Genomic DNA, 23804 nt, shown 5'->3' with positions numbered 1-23804 from the left:
GCGGTCCAACTATACCTAATACACATCTACTTAATAGCCGTAGCGTTACGTCAGTCATATCGCGATACGCACATTAAACCCCGGGTAATCGTTTAGTCGCCCCCATATTCACCATCCAGCCAGAGAACGTCCACGCCCTGACCGGGAACAACGTCAGGCTGGAGTGCGTCGCGTCCGGAACTCCCGAACCGGAGATCACGTGGTTCAAGAACGACCTCGAAGTTCTCCCGAATGACGAGCGCGTGTTTTACAATGCCGACAGGTCCGTACTGGAAATAAACCGCGCCAAAGAGTCGGACTCGGGTCTGTACATTTGCGAGGCGCGGAATTCTGTGGGGACCCGCGAAGTCAGCGCCAAAGTGGAGGTGGGTTGTCGCTTTATAAAGCACGTAGGACAAAAAATAATAAAAAAAATATAAATAATGAAAATGGACAATTGTTTAAAGCACATTAAAAAGTCCGGCAAAAAATATTTATCGTATTGTAAAAAATCCGTTTATCTAGACTTGTTTTTGTTTTTTCGATGATGATTTTCCATGTATTTTGAATTAATCATCTTGTATTTTGGAATCGAAGCTTTCGATTTTCATATTGACCCCTCTACAAAAAACTTTTTTTTTCCCTCTTCTTCTTTTACATTTTGTACTTATTTAATACTTATTCACTTATAAAATCATTGAAAGATTCGGGTTTTGCCGCAATCGTTCAGAATGCGAAGGAAGAGTTATCGGTTTGCAGATCGCTCAGTTCGACACGCGACCGCCGAAGCTCGTCTACAAGCCGTACAACATCGAAGCGCTGATCGGCACCACCATCGAGCTGCCCTGCAAAGCGTCCGGAGACCCGAATCCCGGTATCACGTGGCAGAAAGATGGCGCCCGAATGCAGCGTACCGGTCGTTACAAGATCTCCCTAACCGGCAACCTTTACATCTACAAGGTACGAAGATTACTCTTAACAAAATTAACGCCCCACTCCAATGTTGAAATTTACTGCTCCTCTTCTGGTTAGAACATTAAAAAATAACATAAGTTTGGTTACTAAACGTGTGTCCGAAAATACAATTCTGTAAAAAGGACTCCAAAAAATCTATTTTTTTGTACCTTGGATTTCATGGTTCATTCTAGGCTATTTCAGAAAAGTCTACCTTGGATAAGAATTTAATGGAATCGTCAATTATAACGTCAAGAGGCGATTATTTTTTATCATTTAATTTCCATATAATGTTTAATAAACAAAAAATGGCACTATGAATTATGTGATAGAATATGCTGATGAAATGCTAGCTTCAGTATTCCCAGTATCTGCGACGCGACGCTTGCATAAAAACTTTATATATATAACAACTTTGTGCTTTGCGTCCAGTTCTCCTTGTAGCGGGTTAAAGAAAACCTCGTAGTTCTGTTTGTAAAACAAAAAAAGTGTTTTTTAAAAACGAGATCCTTCGTTAGAAAACCTTAACTGGCGCAGTCGTGACGGATTTGGGGTAGTTTTCGGTCAAAGCCACGTCATCGGGACGATTTGATCGCGAAACGTGGGTTTCAACCCTTAAACTCCAAAACGAACCTGTGATAGACTGTCTGACAAACCCAACGTGATTGAGTTCGACTGAGGGCAAGGAAGGCAAGAAATCACCCCCGCAAGCAGTGCTACGCAAGGAAAATTCCAATAGGAAGAATAGGCTGACGACTAAGAGAAATCAAGGTTAGTGCCCAAAATTCCTATTGTTCTCCTTTCATCTTCCCTGGTTAGGACGGTGGAAATAATTTTAAGGATTCTTAGTTTTAAGTTCAATTTTAAGAAATTTCAAAATCAATTAAATTTATGAACGAAGATAAAGACGTCGACAATTTAAGTGCGTTTTTTACTTCGTTAAATTTAGTGGAAAAGAAAGTAGAGAATAGTCAAATCAATTTGAAAATGAATTCTAATCAATCGTCGAATTCAGGTGTAAATTACACTTTGTTAAAAATGTTTATAGATAGTATTCTGCCATATAATGGTGATTCCAACACTTTAAATAGTTTTCTATCAGCTGGAGATTTCCTTTTTGATACATATGGTCAAGGAAACGACGAAATTTTAAAACAATATTTGTTAAGAACTGTAAGAATGAAACTTGTTGATCGCGCACAAATTCTAGTAGGCTGTAGAATGGAGTTAGTAACGTGGGACAATATTAAAGTAGCTTTGTTAAATTGTTTTGGCGATAGACGAAACTTAGAATGTTTAGAACAGGATTTGTTTATGGCCACCCCCTTTAAAAATGAACATCCTTTAGATTTTGGGAAAAGATTACAAGTTTTAAGAAGTATCCTTGCTCAAAAAATTAATGCATTTCCTGCCGATACTATGGATAATGCAAGCAAAGTAATTCATTTACGTCAATACGATCAAATTTGACAATTACAAAGTATTATAAGACTTAAAAATCCAAGCTGTATAGAATTAGCTATGACCCAAATTATTGAAGAGGAAAATTTTCAATATACACAAAATATCTTCAGAACTCCAATTCAATCAAAAGTTTTACCTAATACTTCTATCGAACCCGTTAAACAATTTTCACAAAATCCAAATTATTTTAGTAACCAAAATTTTAATTATGTACAACCGATTCGCCCTACAAATTATTTTCAAAACAATAATCACCATAATCAAAATTTTAGAATTAGGCATGATCAAAATCAGTTTACTCCCCAGACTAATAGTTTTCCCAGAGGTCCAATTAATATGCCTCAACCACGCGAAGTTCCAAGAAATTTTCCTACAAATAGGCAAGTTTTTGGCCCACCTAAGAACGTATTTAAACCGACAGGTCAGGTACCTAACAATAAACCCGAACCTATGTCAACAAGAACAAACTATACTATACCACGTCAAAATAATCAAATTAACCATTTCAAACCTACTGGCCCTAGAAATTTTATTTCGCAAGAATTATACCAAATCGACGAAAGTAACGCGGTACAAATAGATGAAACATCTGCGGTATTTCAAAATGAAAATATTCACCAAGACGAATACTCTGAAATTGAATTTTCAAATCAAACTGAATACTTTAATGACACTCAAAATTTTGACGAACACCCTGAAATTGAAAATCAAATCTCTCAAAATTTTACAATAACGAGCCAATGCGACTCAACGAAATGACATTAGAAATGTATACCTAAATTAATAATAGTTTACCGTACATCCAGATTAAAGAACCCGCAATTAAACTTTTAATTGATACTGGTTGTTTTCACTCGATTCTTCGACCTTCCATTGCAGAAAAATTTTATTATGAAAAAATATATCATTCCCCAACTATTATTAAAACAGGAACTGGTGAAAAGGAAACTCTATTTAAAGCAGATATTACGGCTTTCCCAGAATTAAAGGCTAATACCAACCTATCTTTTATTCTTTTTGACTTTCATAAATTTTTTGACGGTATAATAGGATTAAACGACCTAAAACGTTTTAATTTTTCTATCGATCTTGTCAATAAACAATTAAGGAATAATACAACTAATATACCAATTTTATTTAGACAACCACAAAACGAAGTATATTGTATTACTGTGAATGCACACGAAATTGTTAACGTAAGAATTCCAGTAACACAAAACAATGATGTTATTATTCCCGAGCAAGTCATTGAAGGTCTCTATTTTCCAGAAACACTTACTACTGCAAAAAACGGTTTTGCACAAACAGAAGTTTTTAATTACACTGAGAAAAATATAACGTTAAATTTCCCACAACCTCTAAAAGTTTTATCTTTTCCGGACTTTCATAAAGAAAATTTTGAACTTTTTAATTTAGAACACATCTTACCAAAACAGAAAGAACAATTTAGTAAATGCGACATTTCCAAAATAATTCGTTGCGAACATTTAAATTTAGAAGAAAAATCTGCTATAATAAGGCTTTGTAAAGAATATAACGATATTTTCCATCATGAAAACAAAAAGTTAACATTCACCAATAAAATCAAACATTGTATAAGAACAACGGATGAATTGCCTGTATACACTAAATCATATAGATACCCCTTTATCCATAAAGAGGAAGTTCAACGGCAAATTAATAAAATGTTAGACGACGGCATCATTAGACATAGCCAAAGCCCTTGGAGCAGCCCCATTTGGGTAGTCTCGAAGAAACCTGACGCCAGCGGCAAGCAAAAATGGAGGATTGTTTGTGACTTTCGTAAGGTAAATGAGAAAACGATAGACGACCGCTATCCATTGCCTAATATAAATGATATACTCGATAAATTGGGACGGTGTAATTATTTTTCAACTATCGATCTTTCATCTGGTTTTCATCAGATCGAAATGGATCCGGAATCAATTGAAAAAACAGCCTTTAGTGTCGAGAATGGTCATTTTGATTTTGTTAGAATGCCTTTAGGATTGAAAAACGCCCCCGCGACATTCCAGCGCGTCATGGATAATGTTTTGCGTGATGTACAGGGAAAGGTTTGTCTAGTATACATGGACGATATCATAGTATTTTCGTCATCCCTAGAAGAACACATCAAACATCTTAAACTTGTTTTCCAAAAACTGCGACAAGCTAGACTAAAAATTCAACTAGATAAAACGGAATTCCTACGAACCGAAGTAGAATTTTTGGGTCACATAATAACAAAAAACGGAATTAAACCGAATCCCAAGAAAATTATTGCAATCCAGAAATTTCCTGTACCGAAAACAGCAAAAGACATAAAATCTTTTCTAGGCCTTCTAGGATACTATAGAAGATTTATTAACGGATTTGCAAAACTCACCAAGCCATTCACAAATTGCCTAAAGAAAGGAGCGACCATCGAACACACGCCAGAATTTCTAGAAGCATTCGATCTTTGTAAAAATATCTTGTGCAATGATCCAATACTACAATATCCAGATTTCGAAAAACCTTTTATATTGACAACGGACGCCTCTAATGTTTCTATAGGAGCGGTTCTCAGCCAAGGAAAAATTGGTAGTGATCTTCCCATAGCCTTTGCCTCTAGGACATTGAACCCGGCTGAAAGCAATTACTCAACCATAGAGAAAGAATTATTAGCAATCGTGTGGTCAACAAAATATTTCCGACCATATTTATTTGGCCGAAAATTTGTGATAGTTACCGATCACAAACCTCTACAATACCTGTTTAATATGAAAGAACCAAATTCCAGATTGCTAAGATGGCGACTAAAACTGGAAGAGTTTGATTACATAGTTCATTATAGGAAGGGCAAACTGAACACTAACGCTGATGCCCTATCACGCATCGAACTAAATATGATAGATAAAGAGTCACTTTTCGGAAATCCTGGAGATATTAATGAAGATATCGATAAATACATACATGAAGAAGATCAAAATATAAGCCTTGAACAATTGGAACAAATTGAAGACGTGTTTAACCCTCTAGAAAATGTAAACACTCCAAAAATTAATATCATCTCGGACATTCAACTTAAACCGCCAAATATTCCTAATACTGGTGAGACAGTACACTCAGCAGCTGAAGATCCAATATTAAATATACCAATTACCGAAAATATTTTAAATACTTACTCTAATCAAATAATATTTAACCAAAAAACAAACGGTCGTTATCACGTGATTAGGAGTTACCCATTCCAAAATAAATCTAGATTTTCTGTTTATTTAAGTCAAAACTATCAAAATGAAATAATTAAATTCTTTTTAGATTATTTGGATCCAACAAAAATGTACTGCCTTTATGTACAAAATACCGAAATAGATTTAAATCGAGAACTATCTGTTTTGTTACCAAATACATTTAAAAACCGTGCTTACAAATTGGTAATATCGAAAACTCTTTTAACTGACGTCACTGACAGGACAAAACAAAAAGACCTAATTGCATATCATCATGAAAAAACCTGTCATCGAGGAATTAATGAAAGCCTAATAGCATTAAAAAGGCTCTATTATTGGCCAAATATGAAAACTGATTTAACTGAATATATTAATAATTGTGACACGTGCCAACAAACAAAATATGATCGACATCCACCAAAATTAAAGTTTATGTTGACACCGACCCCTTCTGAACCATTAGAATCCATCCATATGGATACTTTTCAAATATGTAACGTAAAATTTCTTACAATTATAGACGTATTTTCACGGTACGCCCAAGCTTATCCGTTAGAACCCGCTTGCACAGCAATTGCTATCTTAGACGGTTTAGCGACCTTTATAAGTCATCACGGCCTACCTCAACAAATAACGTGTGATAATGGTACGGAATTTAAAACGTCTTTGCTTTTAGATTTCTGTAAATTGCATAAAATTGGAATTCATTTTACAACTCCCGGCAATTCTAATAGTAATAGTCCAATAGAGAGATTTCACTCTACTCTTGTTGAATTATATAGGGTACTAAAATTAAAAGAACCTAAAGAAGCCCCTAAAAATTTAATAAAATACGCCATTATAGGTTATAATTCATCAATGCATAGCGTAACAAAACAAAAACCTTTTGACGTTATTAATGGAAAAGTAAACGGTTTAGATCCCTTTGATTTAACGGATGAAATCATTGTAAATAATTATATCACAGATAGACGTGAAAGACTAAAAACTATCTATCAACAAATTTACGAAACATCGTTAGAAACAAAAATACGTTTAAATGAAAAACAAATCGAAAAACGAGAAAATCCACCTGAAATGAAACAAAATACAAAGGTTTACGTTACTGACAAAACAGCAAAACGTAGTAAGGACAAACCCCGAAGAAAACCTGTTATTATAGATCAAGATATTGGGAATAAAATTATTACAAAAAATAAAAAAATAATTCATAAATCTCAGATCCAAAAACCTAAAGCTTTTTCTTCTTCGCAGGTTAATGAACCGGACAACGCTGTTCCTTCTTGCAGCTACGCTGTTATTAGTGATAGCGAATAATGATATTGAAGTTATCCCAATTAAAACACCACTTCTCCCCTTCCGCTTAGGAAATGCTCGAATAATTCAACATCAACATACATTTTTGCATTTTGTAGAAACATCTCAACTTTTTAATCAATTACGTAATTTAGAATACGCTTACGCTGTAATCTCAAAATCATTAAACTATACAAATAAACATAATTATCAGAATGTACACTATATTAATGGAAATAATTTACTTAATAATGTTCGATATTTAATTACTCAAGTAAAATTTAAACTTGGTAACATAAAACCTAATAACCGTACAAAAAGAGGTTTAATAAATGTAGGTAAATTATCGAAATGGCTTTTTGGCACTCTCGATTCAGAGGATGGACAAAAATACGATAAAATTATCACAGAACTTGTGCGTAGTAAACATTCATCTGACATCCAACTAAAAAAGCAAACCTCGTTGATTCAACAGCTGATTGACAACTATAATGATACTATAACACTTCTACAGAAAAATCAAGAAGCTATTAAAAAACATATAGACATTTTTGAATATAATTCAAATAAAACTATTACTGACATAACTACTTTCATTAAAGCTCAAAATACACTAAAGCAAATTATTCTAAATTGCCAAAGTTTTATAACTTTTTTGGATAATTTAGAAAATGCCATTACATTTGCGAAATTAAACACATTACATCCTGTAGTAATATCGGCGGCTGAATTAGAACAAATAATTTTTAAATTGACTGTTCTCTATGGTGATGATCAAATTCTAATTTTTGAAAATCAAAATAATTATTATCAGTTAGCAAACTTACAAGTTAAATTTACAAAAGATAAAATAATTTTTGCCGTCCATATTCCGATTTTTCTTAAAGATATTTTTGAAATATTCCACCTGTTCCCAGTACCTGTGAATCACTCCTTAATTATACCTAATTCACCCTACCTAATATTGGGCACTGACATGCAACAATATCAAGAATCAATCTGCCCAATCATTGAAGACACCTACGTTTGCGAAAATCAACTTACCCAGCCCATCGGTGATTGTGTGACAACCCTCATTAAATATGCCGAAAACAAAAATTGCCACGTAGTCAATGTAAATGTTTCAACGCATATAATACGACCAATCACTAGTAGATTTGTTTTGATAATACCATCGGAACAGAAACTTAAATTACAAATGAATTGTCAAAACAAAGAAATAGCTTTTATTGAAGAAGCCTGCCTAATCAATGTTCCATATAATTGTGGTATAAGTACCCAAAATACTGAGCTTTGGAATAAAGAAGAAATTTTTAAAGCAAACCCATTCTCACTGCCACCCATTAAAATTGAAAATATGGAACATCACGATGTAAAGTACCAGCCACTCCAACTACAATCGATTGATCTCAATACGATCAAAAAACTACTGCTGCGAAATCATCGATCCCCGACATTGGTTATGAAATTCATCCAGTCACTTGGAGTCTCGCCACTTCAACAGGAATCATGTTTATTTTAATCTTGTTAATAGTTATAGCATGGAAAATCTACAAGAGCCATTTGCTGCAAGATTCCAAGAAAACCAAGAACGACTAGTCTTCCGAAAACAACCCTTCGTCCCTGTTGTTTTCCACTTCGGAGGGAGGAATTATGTGATAGAATATGCTGATGAAATGCTAGCTTCAGTATTCCCAGTATCTGCGACGCGACGCTTGCATAAAAACTTTATATATATAACAACTTTGTGCTTTGCGTCCAGTTCTCCTTGTAGCGGGTTAAAGAAAACCTCGTAGTTCTGTTTGTAAAACAAAAAAAGTGTTTTTTAAAAACGAGATCCTTCGTTAGAAAACCTTAACTTATGTAATACCTAATTTTTATTATTGTGCATACTATACTTTTTCTACGACCGTTACTTCTTGGGTACATTTTCGCAAAGCAACAAGAATACTTCACTGACATGACCGTCAGAAATGACAAACGTCACAATTTAAAGCGTGCAGTAAAATTCCGGAAATGTCCGAAATGTCCCGGATCCGTGGGAAACGAAACTGTCGTGGTAAAGTGACGCTTCCTGCACGCTAGGTCGGTGCGTAATTAGGTATTTTACAGACGGGAGTGAAAAAAGGAAATTAACGCGTGTTTTAAAGCATTCCAATCAGTTCACGGATGAGTAAACACAAAGTGGAATACAGTCAGAAAATCTTAAAAGCTACAGGAACGTATGAAAAAGACAAGCGAGGAATGTATAGTTCCAAGCATGGGAAATTATGTCCAGAATCTATTAAAGCTGTATGCAAGCACATAAGTTGGTTATCCCATTACAGCTTGCACGAATCTAAGAAAAAATATGTTTCAGAAAGTTTGGACATTAACGAAATGTTCAACTTGTGACATATAGCAAAATTTTCAGCACAAAGTTTAATTTGTGTTCGTTCACATTTCCAGCACGTGACGAATTCCAGGCAAAATTGAAAACACTAAATTCCGATAGAAGTGCTTTAGAAATTAGTAAAGTAACAATTTAAAATGCTCTACATAAACACAAGACTCAAACCTTCCATGATTTTAAAAGAGTTACTCGCAAAAATTCAACAAAACGATTGTTTTGGATTACCAAAAAAATTTTTTTTGCCAAACGTGACACCGAACATGTATTATTTGAGACAATTTTCTATGTGTAGTTTCAACATTCCTTGCCTACAGGCCAAACCATTTTTTATGCGTATCCTCAAATAGTTGCAAATAAAGGGTCCAATGAAGTGTTGTCGAGATTTGGGATACTGTTTCACTGATGCCTAAATTTAGAATTTTTGAGCCATAAATATTAAATATCCAATTTTCGCAAAACAAAAATAACGTGACTTAGTGAAATAGAATCAGATTTAGACATTTAGCATAAAAATGTAATTATGCATAGATATTTAATGTCATCGTTTTTTTTTTTTGGTGTAATTTAATAATAATATACCAACCTAAATAAACAAAAAAAAAAAAAATTCTTACCAAAACTGTTCCTAATAATTCGTATTTTAATACCACCGGACCCGAGTTTTATTACCGTCGGCAGGTAACTTCCATAATTGCGGACAAAAGCCAGCACGATAAAGATTAAGACAGATTATACCCTTGTTAATTTCCAATAGTGTCGTTTTTTTAGTTTTATTTTCAAAACTATAAAAAAAAAAACTTAACTAACCCATACAAAAATCTTAATTGTCAACAGTAGAATTGTTACCAATCAACTTGAGCCACTTCATACAAATGTAGAGAAGCCAGATATTTTATAAGGGCTTCGCGCGTGCACCTTTTAGGTGGCGCCCGAAGACCAGGGACGATACGAGTGCGTCGCCGTGAACGAACACGGCAGGGACAGCGCCTGGGGTTACATCACCGTGCGGGGCGATCCGGATCAAGAGAAACCCGGCGGGGTCGGCGACAAGTTCATCAAGATTGCTTTCACCGAGGCGTCGAAAGAGATCGACCAGGCGATCAACAACACTATCGACAGGTTCCTACACAGCAAGAACCCGTCGGCTGCCGAACTGTTCCGGATCATCAGGTACGAATCCGGTGATTTTGCTTTCTCTTTGTGCGTTTTTGTGTATGAAAAATAGTAATAATAATAATTCGAGTAACAGTGTTCTCTGGCGGCGCCAAGCGGAGTTAAATTTGATCGAAAGCAGCCCGTCCTAACCTATTTGCTAGGAGTAGTTCAAATAAACCGCTGATTTATCAAGTAAACCAGTGCAAATTTACCTCTGATTACGTTAACACTTCCCTTTTAACCTGTGTGTACCATCATGTGTGATATGATGACATAGCATTGACAATTTTGATTGGTAACTGTCAACGTTTGGGAACCAAACAAACCGTGTTTGTTTGGTTGTGTTTGGATGTTTTTTAATAATTGGAGACTATTCAATGGACTTCGTGATTATTTGTCAATAGTGTATTATGCAATTACTACTTTGTAAGTATCAAAATTGGAAATACAGAACCAATAATCTGATTGTGGTATCATTTAAGACCAAATTTGAAATGTGTGATACCAATATTTAGACACTCATAATCGGTTTCGGGTAATAAATTTGCCGAAACTTATTGGGCCTATTAATATGTCTAAGATATATTTTGATTTTCGTTAAAAGTACTCGAACGGTAAAGAGGATTTAAAACGGTGATCTTAACTAGTAGTTCAGATGAACTACTTCGAAACAATGAAATTCTTTCTAAATGATCTCAGAGCCGAGATCATTTAGTCAAAACTAAAATGTGCAAATGAACTCCTAGTAGTCAAAATAAATTTATTAACTCACAAAAATTTTAAAATAATCAAAATATAAAATAACAACTCATTGCTTCGGGCTCTCCCACGCGCTGGCCTCTTGGCTGAGTTTTATCGGTTGGAAAATCGTGGGATTAACCTTATCATGAAATCGAACGCATTTCTGGTCTTTATCCCACTCGTATCGACCTCGCCCTACTATCGCATCACGTCGTCAGGTACCCGGATGCCCCGGCCAGGGAACTCGCGCGTGCCGCCGAGGTATACGAAAGAACCCTGGTCAACATCCGGCGACACATCGAGAAAGAAACGGTTTCCATGAACAACACGTCCAGCTTCAGCTATCGCGAGATTTTGTCACCGGAAAAACTCGATCTGATCGCGAAACTGTCCGGTTGCATGGCACACCGCCATACTAACAACTGCACCGACATGTGCTTCCACTCCAAGTATCGGAGTATCGACGGTACCTGCAACAACTTGCAACACCCGACGTGGGGCGCGTCGTTGACCGGATTCAGGAGAGTCCTGAAGCCCGTTTACGAGGACGGTTTCGGCAAACCCATTGGGTGGGATAAGACGCGCTTGTACAACGGTTACCCAAAGCCGCCATCGCGTAAGGTGTCGACCGAAGTGATCTCGACCGCTAAGATAACGCCCGATCCGGAAATCACGCACATGGTGATGCAGTGGGGTCAGTTTTTGGACCACGACCTCGACCACGCGACCCCCTCGGTCAGTTCCGAGAGCTGGGACGGCATCGACTGTAAAAAATCGTGCGACTACGCCGCCCCCTGTTACCCGATGGACGTACCGTCGGACGACCCGAGGATTAAGAACAGGTTAGCTTCTAAGGGTGAAAAAAGTGAAAGGATAAGTCATTCATAAATTTGCTGTTGTCGTGATATTGGCATTTGGGGCAAGGGCGAGTCCCCTAAGCGTCAACCTTTTATTAACGTTATATTGAGTAAAAAAAAAAATGTCCAGCACTGCCAAAATTTAAGAGGTTTGCGTTTCATTAAAATGGAAACCTTGATTATGTTGACAGGAGGTGCATAGACTTTATCCGATCGAGCGCCATCTGCGGCTCGGAAATGACGTCGATCTTCTTCGACACCGTCCAGCACAGGGAGCAAATCAATCAGCTAACGTCGTACATCGACGCGTCAATGGTCTACGGTTTCTCCGACGAGCTGGCGAAGGAAATCCGGGACTTGGACGCGCCCCTCGGCAAATTAAAAGAGGGTCCCGTATTCGACGGCAGGAAAGCCCTGTTGCCGTACGCCGGCGGTCAAGGTATGGACTGTCGTAGGAACTTGTCGGAGAGCGACGTCGCGTGCTTCCTGGCCGGCGATATCAGGGCGAACGAACAGAGCGGACTCACCGCGATGCACACCCTGTGGATGAGGGAACACAACCGCTTGGCCGAGGAACTGCGGTACCTCAACCCCCATTGGGACGGCGACATGCTCTACCACGAGGCGCGCAAAATCGTCGGCGCCGCCGTCCAACACATAACCTACAAACACTGGTTGCACTTCATCGTCGGACCAGAGGGGGTGCGGCAGTTGGGCGATTACTCGGGCTACGATCCCCAGCTGGAGCCGAGCATATCGAACGTGTTCGCCACCGCGGCGCTGCGTTTCGGTCACACCCTCATCAATCCGGTGCTGAACAGGCTGGACTGGAACTATTCGCCGATCCGGGAGGGTCACCTACCGCTCCACAAGGCGTTCTTCTCGCCGTGGCGCATCGTCGAGGAGGGCGGGATCGATCCCCTGTTACGGGGCATGTACGTCGCTCCCGCGAAGAAGAAGCTGCCCGCCGAGAACCTGAACACCGACCTCACCGAGCACCTGTTTGAGACCGCACACGCTGTCGCGTTGGATTTGGCAGCGATGAATATTCACAGGTGAGTGGACGTTGCCAGTGGTTCGAACGAGCAATTTCGTCGCCACGCGTTTCGTATTTACAAAATGAAACTACAAATGAACCCTTTTACTTTTTAATTCCAATGACGTTTTCGGTTGATGGCGCTAGTTAGGATGAATCGACCTGACGGTACGAGTAAGGTTATACAGTCCTTTTGCAGCAGTTCAAACGACGACTTTTGCCAATTGTAATTAAAAAGTGATACTGTGTAGTTTTTGGCGGGTGTGGTAAATGAACCAACTTCAAAGGGGTAGAAAAAACATGGCCCTTATGACACCTAATGCTTCCCGCCCACACTCCGCAAATTATCAAATGAAAAACTGTGAATTTGAGAATTTCTAGAGCTTTTGCTTCTATTCAAGCCATACTACCAAAGGCCAGAACAGTTTATTAATTAATAAAGGTAACGTGTTACGGTTGTCGTGACCCAAGTCTGCTTTTTCATTAAATGAAAGGTGCCACAAAAAGAAGCGTCATAGCTATTTTGTATTTTTAAGTATCCTTCGTATCCTTCGATTATGCGTTAACTTATGCTCATGCATATGATTCTTTGCGTAGAATCTTATATATGTGTTAGTTGTCAGTCATGACATTTGGTAATTATTATTTAAACTTCGACCTCCTCTCTTCCTGCTATGATCCATGTTAACCAGCAATATATTCGATATTCAATATCGCACAAACACAAGTTAATTTTGAGAAGTAACCAACTTTTTTAATAAATTCATCGCCTACTCATTGAAAAAATAAACTTGAATGTATTTGAAATAGCGCTCTTATGTGTTACATATTTCTAAAAAAACTCATAACAAACCTAATAAAATTATAAAGAAATATATATACAGAGTGTTTTTAAACAAAAAAATTTAGTTTGTATATCGAAATTTGTGAGCTTCAGAAGAAAACTGACTATGCCCCCGGATCCTATGTAAAAACCTCTTTCTAAATCAGTTTTCACCTTTTCCATAAGCTGACTCATAACCAAATTGCAAAGGATTTCTTAACATTCAACATTTTCAAAATCACCCTGTATCTAAAAATCCAAGATAGATATGTCATTTCTGTTGGTGCCACCTTTCATTTCACGAAACGGGTCACGAAAGCTACAACACGGTAGTAAAACTCCATTGTACAGTTTTTTCTTTGATAATGAATAACATGGGGCTAACATAAGGAGCTTAAACATCGTGTAAAAAATCGCGTTTCAGATCGCGGGACCACGCCCTGCCAGGATACCTCGCTTTCCGCCAATTCTGCAACATGTCCCACGTGGAACGCTTTCGAGATTTAGCAGGCGACATACGTGACAGCGAGGTACGTCGCAAACTCGAAGAGCTGTACGGTCATCCAGCCAACGTCGACGTCTGGGTGGGCGGAGTTCTGGAGGATCCAGTAGAGGGCGGTCGAGTGGGTCCGTTGTTCCGGTGCCTATTGCTCGAGCAGTTTCGACGGTTGCGAGACGCGGACCGCTTTTGGTACGAAAACCCGTCGGTGTTTAAACCGGAACAACTCGCTCAAATTCGACAATATTCTTTGGCGCGAGTGCTCTGCGACAACGGCGACAACATCACGACCGTCACACCCGACGTGTTCGTCTTGCCTCAGCTGCAGAACGGCGTCGTCGGCTGCGATAAGATCCCGAAGGTGGATTTGAAGTTGTGGTCGGAGTGTTGCAGCGACTGTCGCTACACGGGTCAGTTGAACACGATAAGCAGATTGAACGCCCGCCGAAACAGACGACAGACGGGAGAGGATCGGGAGCCCATCAGCCTACAGAATAGGGTGGACAAGTTGGAACGGGAGCTGGAGGAAACCAAGAGGGCGATGCGGAAGGTTTTGGAAGAAGTTAATAGGTTCTTGGATGAGGAAAGGCGCGCCTCCCGAAGTCAATAGCCCGCCTCCGATATAAATCTCAGGAGTTATTGGTTGGAGTTATTTATTGGTCGCCGTGCTCGTAAACAGGGGAATATCGCGTGTAATTAATAAAATCCCCGACGGCGGCGTGGTACAATTTTTGTGTTTAGTATTTTTTATGTTTCTGTAAATATTACATGTTAATGACGCTTCCATTTCGATACATAATTGTTTCCTTCTTAACAACGCTTTTTATCGTAAAAACGGCGCGCGTATGTCGAATAAAATAACGCTTGAACTTTGTGATACGCCTTCGCCATTTACCTATCCCCCCGCCTCTTAGCTAGGGAATGAAACCCCCCTTCCTTCTCTATTACAAACATTTAATTTATTCTTTGTAATTACAATAATATATGTAAATGTATATAAAATATAGGTTTCAGGCGGGGTTTCTAAAGAAAAAATAATACACGAACTAAATAATAAATACACATATACACACACAGACGATAAAAAAGCTGCAAGCATTCTATCACTTACACGATGATTATATACAATTCGGTTACAGACGTGCCCGTAGTCGTACGGAAACGATTTAGAAACGGAAACCGCAGCGACGCACAATTGGGAGGTTATTTAAAATTTCATCGCTACAAAAAGCCTCGCACGTTGCTGATTTTCCCCCTCCACGTTCAATATAAAACCGTCTGACGTCTATCGATTTGACACTTTGGAATGACCTAGGAATTGGACAGTATACTAATATATGATCCCATAGTCGTCGCTAAACTATTTACGAACTATACCGCATCACTTGCGCCGCGCGGATATAGGAGACGTTTCGGTGGTCCGTGGTCGCTCCGTGTCGCGGAAACCGACGCATCGTGATCGGGCAAAGATGACTAGAGCTTCGAATTGTCGCGGAGCACCAAAAAATTGAACAGGTTTGTGACTAGACTCGAAATTCGTTGGAACGTTTTTCAGTTTTTTTTTAATCTTTTGCTGTTTATCGATGGAAAGCGACCACGCCCCTATTGAAACGATTGGGATAGCGCGTGTACAATAATATAAAAGCTAGGAATTAACTTATATCGAGTACCTTAATACTCGTTCGTTATTACGCCGTTACGGGATATACCTGGCAATGGGCTAACGAGAATACTGGAAAATGAAATTCGCGCAATTTGTTACGAGACACTGTACGGCAAAGTAAAAAAATGACACTGGCCACGAGTAACACTTACGCCATCTACTGAATGGATTAAGTACTATAAGTCTTAACGTTTTTTTGGTTAAGGCACTAAGGACGTGCTTACGCGTGCCTTGCGAGAAGGTCTTTTGCAATTATTATCAATTCCTAGATGTGAAAGCAGACGATAATGTGTCTCGTATCGCTAATTAAATGCGAGCAAAAAGTTATTGTTACTCTAAATGCTTCGCTATTATCTAATACAATGTTGAAGGAAACCCCCGTTAAAGTAATAATAGTAATACGGAACGTTGTACTGAAGTGTGTTACGAAACGTAAAAATACTTAAAACACTAACAAGGTCGCGCGTATTTACACCAAGATTCGTTACGCAAAGAAACAATAATGTATGTATAAACGAAATACAACACTACGAGTGATTTGGCAACGGTGCACGGTGTCCCCCGTACATTCAGGGTATTGTTGCGAAAATTAACAATACTTGAAGCTGTTTTAGTCACTTTGTCGATTTGTGACGTGGAACTTGTTCCGATTAAATGAACGTAAACCCACACGTCAGATAGTCCGTAGAAGTGGCAACCGCGCAAGGACATCCCAAAACTACCTGCGACCGACGTTCTGCGACGCGTTAAGATCCTGCAAGTAACAGTAGAGGATGCCGGCCTGTGCCATTACGTCGACTGTCCCCGTCGCCAGCGATTCCTTTTGCCGCTGACCGTCCTTCTGCTTCGGTCCGCCGTCGGCTTTGGACGCGGCAGGCCGAAGCAGTGTCGGCCCGAACACCGTTGCCAAATTGTGCAACGACATTTTGTTGTCTTCCTCGTATGCGTGCACGCGGATCAGATGATCGAGTATGCACCGGATCGTGTCGTGGTTCTGCTGGGGCAATTTGGCGAAACAATTGCGCAGCAGTTCCGTGCGCCGGATCAAGTTGCCGTTGCTTTGGTTAAACGCTTCGAGCAGCTCCGGGTACAGTTGATCAGTGAAGAGCGCCTCCGGCAATTCGCGCAGGTACAACTTTAGGATACCCGTCACCGAATGGATGTCGACTTCTTTCAGTAGCTGCTCCGCCTCGTACGAATCTGACAAAATCCCACCCGCCATGATATAATACCAGCGGCATTTTGGGTTATCCCCCCACCCCCCTCGTAGACCGGTGACACATTACATTGTCACGTTAACGTACAGTGAGCTTTGGATATAGTAAACCCCGAATACTCGGTTATAATGAGTACTTTTTAAAATACACTCAAAAAATCTCATAAGATAAATGTACATTTTTACTGTTTTTAGTGAACTCTCGGATACAATGAACTAAATTTCGTCAAGATTAAGATACATTTTCTGTTTTTAATGAAGGAGGTTCCCCCAATAATTCCCGGGGGAAAGGTTAAAATACATAGCACTTTCGTTTTGTTATTGTTTTAACCTCGGTTGTGATTTAGATTGTGTGGAGAATATTGATGACAAACCTTCAAATGGAGAAGCAAAATCGAAAAGCATTAACTTTGAAAGAAAAATACGATGTTATACAAAAAATTAAAAGTAGTATGAAACAAAGTAATATTTGTCGTGAAATGAATTTGCCTAAAGCAATTGTCCCCATTACCTGGAAAAAAAAATAGGATTCTCTCATTCTTTGGTCAAGTTAATGCAAGTTGTAAAAGGCTCATGGCTCAAAAAACAAAAGAAAATTTTCCCATAAGTGGTCCAGTTCTTCAGTAGTTGGATTGAACGTTTTAAGAAGAGAAATTGTATCTCTGGAGAAAAATGTTGTTAATAACTCGCTCACAACGGTTTGGCCTGATCTTTGCCAGAAAATTGACAGTGACAATATTTTTAATGCCAATGAGACCAGCCTTTTTTACAAACTAACCCCTGATAAGACATTGAAATTCCAAGGAGAAAGGTGTACAGGTGGAAAATTGTCCAAAGTTCGAATAACAGTTTTCGTTACTGCAAACACGTCTGGAACAGAAAAGAGAAACCTGTTTGTTAACGGCAAATCCGTTTTCCGATGTTTTAAAAACAAGACTCTACCAGTCAAGTACAGGTCAAACAGCAAAGCGTGGATGACATGTAAAGTATTTACCGAAGAACTGCTCCAATGAGATACAGAACTGAAGAACAGAAAAAATATTCTTCTAGTAGATAATTATCCAGCACATTCCAATGTTCCGTTGAACCAAATCAAAATGCTTTTTATACCACCCAATACCAGGTCAAAACTGCAGCCCATGGTATCAAGGCATAATCCATTCCCTGAAGTGTCACTATAGGAATTGATAAGTTTTCAGTGAGCTTATCCTGTAAATTTTATTCATCGTGCTTGGTAGGAAGTTAGCAAAAGCAGAAGATGATTTTGACTCTGATGATGAAATTGTCTTTAATGGAACAGCTAAGAAAACATTCAGGAGATGCCGAAAATACCGACGAAAATATCGACTCCCTTGAAGCAGAGATTAGGAACATTTCGAGTTCCAGAGTTACGTTTCAATAGATGATCAAGTTATTAAAACCGAATCTTTGACACAAGGCGAAATTATCCAGTTAGCGTCAACAAGTCTCTATAACATGAAATGTTACATTAAAATAATCACTGATTTAAGTTATTTTGTTTAGATTGAGTGAAGATCAGCTGAATGCAGAGGCTATGGAGGAAGTGGCCATGATCAATGTTCCTTCAGTAAAAGACATGACGGAAAAAATAATAGAAATTCGCACGTTTTTGGAGTCACGCGACGTTCCTGAGAAATTTTAGAATTCCTTTTGTTATGTTCAAAGCTATATAAGTAATATTAACTTTTTTAACAGACTCGTACAAACCAGAATATCCGACTTGCTTATTCAAGAGGAGGTGGATACATGTATTTTTTTAGATATTGTTTACTTGTTCTTGTTCACTTGTTACTTGTTTTGTACAGAGTATTTAAATGTCATTTTTCCAACATAACGTAATACATATGCATATCTAGAAAAATGTGTAGTATATCGTGGCAATTTTTTACAAAACCAACGTACATAATATTATATAATATGCAATAACGTCCATTCATCGGGTAAACATCAGGTGCGGATACAGCGAAACAATTTTGATGCAACTTTGGAGTTCACTATATCCTGACTTCACTGTATTTTTGTCGCCAATACTAGAAACCTGGTACTCTCCAGGGGAGTCTTCCCTGACATTTTTAGGGAATCCATTATTATCCCTCTATATAAATCAGGTTCGAGAGACCAAATGGGGGACTAGCAACCCCGTGCGGGGTTGCTAGTCCCCCATCGGGCGCCTCCCCAGGTGGCGGATAGGGGAACGCTCAGCAGATATGCTGGGTACCGGGGAAATAAAATACCCGGGGTGGACCAAAACTAGCACAGGACACGACGGATCTCCATGTCAGGAGCGGTACTCCAACAGCGTCTGACCCACATTGGGCGGCTGATCCCTAAACCTAGGAAAGCAACGGGAAACTACCTAGGTACAATAATTTTCCCCAGGATATTTACTATGGCTGAAAATGAAAATACCACGGCCCTCAGTCCCGGGCACCCCTTAAATGGGGAGAGGGTGCTAAGAATCTCCCGGTCAGCCAGTATCCTAAAAGCTACATCAAAGAGAAGAGTAGGCACATGGAATGTGCAGAGCATGTTTCAGGCTGGAAAGGCGGCTAACACGGTTAAGGAAATGTTGCGATTGAGAATTGATATACTCGGAATTAGCGAAACGCGATGGCCTGGTTCTGGGAAGTGCGAAATAGAGGAACATCAGATTTACTATGCTGGAGAAGATAGCCCTCAACATCGAAATGGGGTCGCAATAATAGTAACGAAAGAGGTCGATAGTGCCGTACTAGGATTTGTACCCATCTCTGACAGAGTAGCGATAATGAAGATCAACGCAAAGCCCTGCAAGTTAAATATAATCCAGATTTACGCACCAACAACACAAAGCACCGAGGAAGAGATGGATGAGTTCTATATGGACATGAAGAAAGCTCTTAAACACACGCGAAAAGAAGAGATCACCCTTCTTATGGGTGATTTTAATGCCAAGGTCGGCTATGGGGAAGATGATGACGTTGTCGGAAGATACGGGATAGGAATGCGAAACGAGAGAGGAGAAGCACTTGTCCAATTCTGTAAAGAATTTAATTTTATAATTACGAACACGTGGTTTAAACAACCACCCAGGCGTCTATATACCTGGATGTCTCCCGCTGATAATGAACGGCACATAGTAAGGAATCAGATTGATTTTATAACGGTGAACAAGAGGTTCCGAAACTCGATAACAACCGTAAAAACCTACCCTGGTGCAGACGTCCCATCTGACCATAATCTATTGCTATCCACTTTAAGACTACGATTAAAGAAGCTAGCAAAATCAAAACGAGCAGAACGAGTGGATACACAAAAACTTAAAGACGAAAATGTTAAAACCGAAACAAAACAGGAATTAAATAGAAAAATAGCTGAAATCAAAGAAAAATCATATAACCATATTGAACGAAAATGGATGGATACAAAGAACACCATAGTGGAGACGGCAAAGTCTAGACTTCTCACAGAAAGGAAGAAGAAAAACTCCAGATGGATGACCGAGGAAATATTGGACCTCATGGAGGAGCGAAGAAAATATAAAAACAACAACGAAGAAAGATATCGACAAATCCATAGCTTGATTAAAAGAAAGATCAAGGAGACAAAGGAGGCTTGGCTGGCAGAGAAATGCACCGAAATCGAGCAACTGGAAAACCAACATGATTCGTTTAATCTACATAAAAGAATCAAAGAAGCTGCAGGTTTATTCAGACCTAGAAACACAGGGATGGTCACAAACATAAATGGCGAGGCACTACTGGAGATTGATCAGAAGATAGAAAGATGGAGGGAGTACATGCAGGCACTCTATAATGACGAGAACCGAGGCACTTTAGAGGAACAAATCATAGAAACTGGGCCCTCTATAACCACGGAAGAGGTTGCGCATGCAATCAGGAAGCTTAAAAACAACAAAGCAGCAGGACCCGATGAAGTTTATGCAGACTTGCTAAAGCTCATAGAACAAAACCACCTAGACCTCGTTACAGAGCTATTCAATTACATTTATGAGAGCGGCACAATCCCAGAAGAATGGTTGTTTTCAACATTTATCCCCATACCGAAAAAAATCACAGCTAAAAAATGCGAAGACTACAGATCCATTAGTCTAATGAGTCACGTTCTAAAAACATTCCTAAAAATCATACATGAACGTATTTATCCCAAACTCGAAGAACATATCGGAGAGACACAATTCGGATTTAGGAACGGACTCGGTACACGGGAAGCATTGTTTAGCCTTAATGTTCTAATACAAAGGGCACGCGATGTTAACTGCAATGTCTTTGCCTGTTTCATCGACTTCGAGAAAGCCTTTGATAGAGTAAATCACAGGAAACTATTGGAAACGCTCAGACAGTCAGGCATGGATGACAGGGATATCCGCATTATATCTAACCTTTACTGGAATCAAAAGGCTCGTGTTCGGGTGGAGAATGCACTCTCTGAAGAGTTTGAAGTACGCCAAGGAGTTCGACAGGGATGCGTGCTCTCTCCTCTGCTCTTTAACGTTTACTCAGAGAGACTGTTTAGAGAGGCTCTGGAGAATGCAGAGGACGGCATTTTAATAAACGGCGTACTCATTAATAATCTAAGGTACGCTGACGATACAGTCCTAATTGCAGACACAGCTGAGGGTCTTCAAAGGCTAATAGACAGAGTAACGGAAGTATGCGAAACCTACAACATGCACCTAAACATAAATAAAACAAAGGTCATGATAATAAGCAAACAAGATATTGATGGCCAGTTTTATGCAAATGGCTCCCAATTAGAAACGGTTACATCGATAAACTACTTGGGCACATTTCTTAACAATAAATGGGAACAAATAAATGAAATTAAGATCCGAATTGAGAAGGGTAGAACAGCTTTCAACCGAATGAGAAGCGTGCTGTGCAATCTAAATATAGGCTTACACCTCAGAGTCAGAGTTCTTAAATGCTACGTTTTCTCAATACTAACACATGGGGTGGAAGCTTGGACTCTAACCGACGCTGCATGTAAACGTCTGGAAGCATTTGAGATGTGGTGCTACAGACGCATGCTTAGAATATCATGGACCTACCGCGTAACCAACGAAGCCGTCCTACAGCGTATGAGAAAACAAAAAGAGGTCTTAAACGTAATCAAGGAACGCAAACTATCATACTTCGGCCATGTTATGCGAAACCAGAAATATAGCCTACTCCAGCTTATTATGCAGGGCAAGCTTAACGGCAAAAGAGGTCCTGGAAGACGAAGAATATCGTGGCTGCGAAATCTAAGACAATGGACGGGAATGACATCTATGGATCTATTTCGGGCTGCAGCAAATAAAATCAGATGGGCCATAGTAATCGCCAACGTCCACTGAGGATAAGGCACAGGAAGAAGAAGATATCCTGACTTCACTGTATTTTTGTCGCCAATACTAGAAACCTGGTACTCTCCAGGGGAGTCTTCCCTGACATTTTTAGGGAATCCATTATTATCCCTCTATATAAATCAGGTTCGAGAGACCAAATGTCAAATTACAGCCCAATTGCACTAGTACATAGTGTGGCTAAAGTCCTTGAAAAGTATACTGAAATTGAAAATGCCTTATTCAACAGTAATCAATTTGGTTTTATGAAAAAAGTAGACATGGAATTCCGATCTTTTAATGACAGAAAAGAGAGTGTTTTTCTCGAATTGGCCAAGACATTCGACACTGTCGCACCATATCTTGGAGAAACTTGACGACTTAGATATTAGAGGGCTAGTAAAAAAAGGAATTAAATCATACCTACAAGATAGTGCGCAAAAGGTTAAACTAGATGACACCCCGACTCGCTCTCTTCCGGTAGAGTATAGTGTGCCGCAGGGTACGGTTCTGAGGCCAATCTTGTTTACATTATATATGAATGGAATATTTTCGATTTTACCGAAGGAAGATATTGTCTGCTATGCGCATGATACGGCATTGATTATTGTTGAAAACATTTGGAAAGAAATTGTCACAAAAGTTGAAAAATTACTACGTCTGTAAAAAAATGGCTAGATTTTCGCCTGCTGTCACTTAATTTAGAGAAAACCCAATTCATTAGTTATTAAATGACGAAAACTGGTGCTCCAGACTTGCGAAGAATAAAAATCCATAATTTTGACTGTGGCTATGACATGAATTGTAAATGCGATCTTTACATAAATTCCACCAAAAAGTTAAAATATTTAGGGATAGTTTTTAATCAGAACCTTAAATGTCAATTATATCACTATGAAAATTCGCAAGTTATTCCATAAATTGTTCATATTACGTTGGAGTTTGTCAAAGGGTTCTCTTATTAGGATAAATAAATCTTTAGTAGAATCCCTCTTCAACCGCTAGCAATTAGCCAGAAGCGTGTTATTCAAAAACAAACTATATCCTTCTAAAGAATTGTTTACAAAAGAAGTGTCAACAAAATCTACATTAAAAGAGTTATCAAAATCTTAAGAAAATTCGTAAATAAACAATCAATCATTCAGTAAAAACTAGATTTGTATCAAA

General features: G+C 38.8%; 3 protein-coding genes across 5 annotated transcripts in view; 2 read left to right on the top strand and 1 right to left on the bottom strand.

The window, feature by feature from the left end:
* LOC132707893 (peroxidasin) overlaps positions 1-15288 on the top strand; it is a 52394-nt gene extending 37106 nt beyond the window's left edge. For both annotated transcript variants that reach the window (XM_060679905.1, XM_060679906.1), the window contains exons 7-12: positions 97-365; positions 739-939; positions 10223-10470; positions 11415-12038; positions 12245-13108; positions 14337-15288. In XM_060679905.1, coding sequence (XP_060535888.1) covers positions 97-365; positions 739-939; positions 10223-10470; positions 11415-12038; positions 12245-13108; positions 14337-15021 — 2891 coding nt within the window. In that variant the 3' untranslated portion in view covers positions 15022-15288. The remainder of the gene's footprint in view (positions 1-96; positions 366-738; positions 940-10222; positions 10471-11414; positions 12039-12244; positions 13109-14336) is intronic.
* LOC132707896 (uncharacterized) lies at positions 1512-8599 on the top strand. The gene is made up of 2 exons (XM_060679912.1): positions 1512-1704; positions 6867-8599. Exon 2 carries the CDS (start codon positions 6871-6873, stop codon positions 8428-8430), a length of 1560 nt encoding a protein of 519 aa, XP_060535895.1. The 5' UTR covers positions 1512-1704; positions 6867-6870; the 3' UTR covers positions 8431-8599.
* A 111-nt stretch (positions 15289-15399) lies between the features above and the next one.
* The window catches only part of LOC132707894 (active breakpoint cluster region-related protein), a 28399-nt gene continuing 19994 nt past the window's right edge, over positions 15400-23804 (bottom strand). For both annotated transcript variants that reach the window (XM_060679907.1, XM_060679908.1), the window contains exon 15: positions 15400-17274. In XM_060679907.1, coding sequence (XP_060535890.1) covers positions 16793-17274 — 482 coding nt within the window. In that variant the 3' untranslated portion in view covers positions 15400-16792. The remainder of the gene's footprint in view (positions 17275-23804) is intronic.

This window comes from Cylas formicarius, unplaced genomic scaffold, assembly GCF_029955315.1.
Source record: "Cylas formicarius isolate icCylForm1 unplaced genomic scaffold, icCylForm1.1 PGA_scaffold_9__14_contigs__length_23061073, whole genome shotgun sequence".
Taxonomy (NCBI): domain Eukaryota; kingdom Metazoa; phylum Arthropoda; class Insecta; order Coleoptera; family Brentidae; genus Cylas; species Cylas formicarius.
Note: the sequence above shows the minus strand (reverse complement) of the source record. Positions and strands in the feature narration are given on the sequence as shown.

Excerpts from the sequence above, each read along its gene's own strand:
- LOC132707896 (XM_060679912.1), top strand. The coding sequence starts at position 6,871 with ATGAACCGGACAACGCTGTTCCTTCTTGCAGCTACGCTGTTATTAGTG.